General features: G+C 38.1%; 1 protein-coding gene across 4 annotated transcripts in view; it reads right to left on the reverse strand.

Annotated features, from left to right (window-relative positions):
• The window catches only part of HELLS (helicase, lymphoid-specific), a 51683-nt gene that overhangs the window by 14438 nt on the left and 32066 nt on the right, over positions 1-5179 (reverse strand). For all 4 annotated transcript variants that reach the window (XM_006755079.1, XM_015557912.1, XM_015557903.1 and 1 more), the window contains 4 exons: positions 3208-3347; positions 2988-3126; positions 1497-1580; positions 1296-1415 (listed from right to left, as the gene is read on the reverse strand). In XM_006755079.1, the coding sequence (XP_006755142.1) occupies positions 1296-1415; positions 1497-1580; positions 2988-3126; positions 3208-3347 (483 nt within the window). The remainder of the gene's footprint in view (positions 1-1295; positions 1416-1496; positions 1581-2987; positions 3127-3207; positions 3348-5179) is intronic.

The following is a 5179-nucleotide window of genomic DNA, read 5'->3' on the forward strand; positions in this document are numbered from 1 at the left end:
GCACAGACAATAGGTTGGTGAGGGCTTGGGGTGGGAACCAGGTAGAGGGGATCTATGGGGGGGGGGAAGAGGGACATCTGTAATAATCTGAACAATAAAGATTAAAAAAAAATGTTAGAATATTCTATCTGCCTTTGGGCCTAACTAGTAAAATAAAAATCAGTGATTAATATAAAAAAAACCCCAAAAAACAAACAAAAAAACCCACAACAATTATGTGATGTTAATAAAACGTCCGATGTTGTTCATTTATTTTCTGAGCACCTCACTTTGTTAAGATCTGAGATCTTAACTTAATCTCCACCACAAGGGATGATTACAGGAGACCATCTACTATTAGAAAACAATATTAGAAAATTTTAAAATATTAGAGGGAAAAATCTAGGCCACCCTCCTCCACCCTCCCTCAAAAAAGTGATAAAAACCAAAATTGGTTGACTAAGAGATGGGGCAAGCAGGAAAGATGGATTACTCTGAGGGAGCATGAGGAAATTTTTTGAGCGGATGGGTAATGTTCTATATCTTGATAATTTAGGTCACGCTCATAAATGCAGTAATCCAAATAACACATATATAATTCATTTTATTCCCTCAGGGTATGTAAATATCACCCTAAAAGACAAAATATGCTGAAGTAATTAGAAAGGGACTATCATCTATTATTTATTTTTAAATACACTAAGAGAGGATGGAACGTTAAACGGACAGGGTAATAGGTTGATGCTGTATTCTAACTATTTGATAAAAAAAAGTAAAGTTTCAACTGCAGGTTCTAGTTTACAGATAGCTAAAAAATTCTTTCAACTGCTATTCTTGAAAATTTCATGGTAAAATGTTAGAAATGAAGGAAAGAGCCAAAATGGAGAAAAAATTATGTTATCCTATAGTAGGTATAGTGGTGTTTAACTAGGATATATATATATTTTTTGATATATTTTATTGATTTTTTACAGAGAGGAAGGAAGAAGGATAGAGTCAGAAACATCGATGAGAAACATTGATCAGCTGCCTCCTGCACACTCCCCACTGGGGATGTGCCTGCAACCAAGGTACATGCCCTCGACCGGAATCGAACCTAGGACCCTTGAGTCCACAGGTTGACGCTCTATCCACTGAGCAAAACTGGTTAGGGCTTAAGTAGGGTATTAACAAGATATACTATATCATTTGCTAAAGACTAAAGGGTTTTTGCTCTTTTGGATCTATCAATTTGTGGGTCTATTTTGATACTTCAGAAATCCAGGTAAGAATTAAAAAAAAAAACCTTTGGTATATATGACATTAAGAAAACTTACATTTCTCTCCCTCTCTGAATAAGTCATGGATCCATCAAGTCTGCTAAAGTTGAAATTTCTGAAGTGGCAGTAATCGATCAAAATGTCCAACATTCTTGTCATTTGTGAAAAAAGCAGCACCTGAAATTTAAATATATTTTAGTAGCTATACTGATTAATAAAGAATAATTAAACAATAAAAAAATCCAACCAAAGTACCACCTTGTGACCTCTGGTTTTTAGTTCAGGCAGCATTCGATCCAATATTAAGAATTTGCCAGAGTTTGTTATCAATTCTTCATCAACCTTAAAAGGGGTCAAAGGAAGAAAAAAATAATTATCAAAAAGTAATTATCATGTACTAATAATTTAGCTTTGTCAAAATAAAAGCAATGTGGACAGTTCAATTTTCAATGAAAAAACCTTATAAAACTTAAAAAAATACACAAATAAAGTCAAATTAAAAAATTTTTAAGAAGATAATTCTTTCTTTAGGAAAGACATGCTCTGAAACTTAAAACACTTGATTTTACAAAAATAAAATTTAGTTTAAGTAGAACCTTGATCTATTCCCTCTACCCCTTTCCCAAAGGCTTTGCATAAGAGAATAAGGTCAAACATATATATAAATTGAGATTTATTTTTTATAATCGAGTATATTTTCAAGAAAATATTTATGAAAATCACTGGTAGAACTCTCAGTAGAAATTAAAACACAGGCGCTTATACACACACCTAGTTTTGAAGATTAAGAAATTATTCACTTTCTGGTTAACATAAATTACCTCAATAGATTATCTTTTTTACTTGAATGAAAAATTGTAAAGCAGTGATTCTCAAATATGGGAAATTTTGCCTACCATTCCCAGGGTGTATTTGGCAGTGTCTGGAGGCATTTCAGGTTGTCACAACTGGGGGAGGGAAATACTGCTGGCATCCAGTGGCTAGAGGCTAGGGATGCTGCCAAATGGCTTGTAGTCCACAGGACAGCATCGCCTAAACAAAGAAATATACTGGCCCAAAAAAGCAGTATTTCCAAGGGTGAGAAACTGCTGTAAACTACTGTGAAACAAAAGTATTGCCCTCACCGGTTTGGCTCAGTGGATAGAGGGTTGGCCGGGGGACTGAAGGGTCCCAGGTTTGATTCCAGTCAAGGGCACATGCCTGGGTTACGGGCTTGATCCCCAGTAGGGGGCGTGCAGGAGGCAGATCAATGGTTTCTCTCTCATCATTAATATTTCTATCCCTCTTCCCTTCCTCTCTAAAATTAATAAAAATATTTTTTTTAAAAAAAGAGTATTGAGGATTACTTAGAACTGATTTCCTAATATTCCTTCAGGGAATAAAAGCTGTTTTTCCATCAACTGCCCAGCACAACTTCCCAACACCCTTTCCAAAGGAAAGCTAACCATAAAGAAAGCAATTTCATTTAATCTGAAAATCTGCAACTTAATATCAACTTTTTGGTTTTCTCCTGTGGCTCTTTGTTGACATGTAAATGAGCAGCAATATTGGTTTTGCAGGCTGAATAGCAATTAAAAGTATTACTGCAAAGGTTGACAATTAAAGGTGTCTCTAAAATAGAAACAGAGGGAAATCAGCTGTGTTACTAAACAATTGTATTTCTAGTTTTTCCAATATGGAAAATGACACTTTCACCCAACATTTTAAAAGCACAGAAATCAAAACAGGGCATTATTAAATAGTATTTACCTTAAACTCCTGTGTGACTGGGTCTATAGGGTACTCAATCAAATATGGATGGTTACAGCATTTACGAAGTAGCATCATTATATTCTGCAGCTTCAGATCAACTTCAGATTCTACAGGAATATTCACTTCCACAACAGGTCTATCAAAAGTATGTAATCCGTGAATACAAGAAATATGAAAAAATATCAGTTTAAAGGATACTTAATTTTTAAATTCCCACCTTTCTTGGTCTAGCTCTGGCTGTATCTGACTGATCAAGTTGTCCAATTCATTAGGGGAATCATCTAGTTCGCTGTAATTTATTAATTTCCTACTTCGCCGTTTTGGTCGTCCAGTGGAACTTAACTGAACTGTTTCTTTCTAAAAGAGAACAAATGAAAGGAATATCTGTTTAAAAAGCTACACCCTTAAACTCTAAATATAATAGCTAAAAACTCAGATCTTCCCTTTAATTATGATGAAAATAGGAGAATAGAGTCTACTGGTTGTACAAAAAAAAATGCATAAGCTTAAGTATTTTGAGAAAAAAATACATAGACACAGTAAAAAACCTAGGCATTTAAGCAAAATTTAATGGTCTCCTAATTTTCACATATAAATAATCACATTCCACTTCATTTCTTAAAATATGGAAGTGACTAAGGAAGCAATTAGGAGAATCCAAGTTGGTGGCATAGATAAACACCGGAGTTTGCTGCCTCGAACAACCACTTCAAAAATACAACTAAAAGACGAAACGGACATCATCCAGAACCACAGGAAGGCTGGCTGAGTGGAAATTCTATAACTAGAAGGAAAGAGAAAAGCATACCGAAACTCAGAGGAGGTGCGGTTCGGAAGTAAAATACTAAGGTACAGAGGTTCACATGGAGCGGGCTGGCGGCTGAGGGCGCGGTTGTCGTTTTCAATCGGGAGGGAGTCTCAGGCTCTGAGCTCCAGTTCCGGGCTACTCTATGGGGACCCAGACTCATACGGGTGAAGCGGGACTGTCTGGCATCAGTTGGAACTCGAGGGCAGCTTTCTTTCGGAGGTGCTTGCAGTGATTGCCGGGACACTGAGAAGTGGGGCCTCTGAGAGCAGCCGTAACTGCTAGCCCCACAGTGTTGATCCTGTGGGACCCACCCCGCCCAAGCCCTGCAGGGAGGCTTTTGCTGGATAGCCTCAAACAAAGGCTAGATTAGAACCTCCTTAGAGATCCAGGAGCTAGTGTGCCCAGTGGTCAGAGTGGGACCATCCAGTCTGCAGCCCCTTGGATACATAAAGGACACACTCAGGGAGGGGGCAGACTCAGTGAGCACCAAAGCCCCACTGAAGCAAGTCTTGCCCCAGAGGGGTGTCTCCAGCACAGAAGTTCTCCCAATGCAGACACAGCTGATTCTCACAGTCAATTGGCCTGGAGGTCAATCCCTTCCAGTGATACCTACAAAAAGTAAGGCTTAACTACAACAAGACTGTACACAAAGACCACAAGGAGGTGCACCAAGAGTGTCCTCCTCAGGTAATTGGGGAGGCTGAACCACTGGGCCCTAGGGGACACTTAGCACAGAAAACCACTTTATCAACACAGGGAAGCATAAAAAATGTGGAGACAAAGAAAAAGGACACAAATGACAGAAATGAAGGAAAGCAAACTACTGGACAGGGTTCGAAACCACACTCTTAAGGTTTGTCAAGAACTTTCCAGAGGCTGCCAATAAATTTAGTAAGACCCTTGAAAAGACTGGTGAGACCGCCGATAAATGTAATGAGATCCTCAAGAAATCTAGTCAGACCCTGGATGTTATGATAAAGGACCAACTGGAAATTAAGCATACACTGACTGAAATGGAGGATATTATACAGACTCCCAACAGCAGACTAGAGGATCGCAAGAATCAAAGATCTACAAGAAATCTAATGAGACCCTCGAGGTTGTGATAAAGAACCAACTAGAAACTAAGCATACACTGACTGAAATAAAGAATATTATATAGACTCCCAACAGCAGACTAAAGGATTGCAAGAATCAAGTCAACGATCTAAAATACGAAGAAGCAAAAAACACCCCACCGGAAAAGCAAAATGAAAAAAGAATCCAAAAATATGAAGATAGTGTAAGGAGCCTTTGGAACAGCTTCAAGCATATCGACATCCGAATTATAGGGGTGCCAGATGAGAGAGAGCAAGGTATTGAAAACCTAGCCGAAACCGGT

The sequence above is a fragment of the Myotis davidii genome, unplaced genomic scaffold (assembly GCF_000327345.1).
Source record: "Myotis davidii unplaced genomic scaffold, ASM32734v1 scaffold271, whole genome shotgun sequence".
In the NCBI taxonomy this organism is placed as follows: domain Eukaryota; kingdom Metazoa; phylum Chordata; class Mammalia; order Chiroptera; family Vespertilionidae; genus Myotis; species Myotis davidii.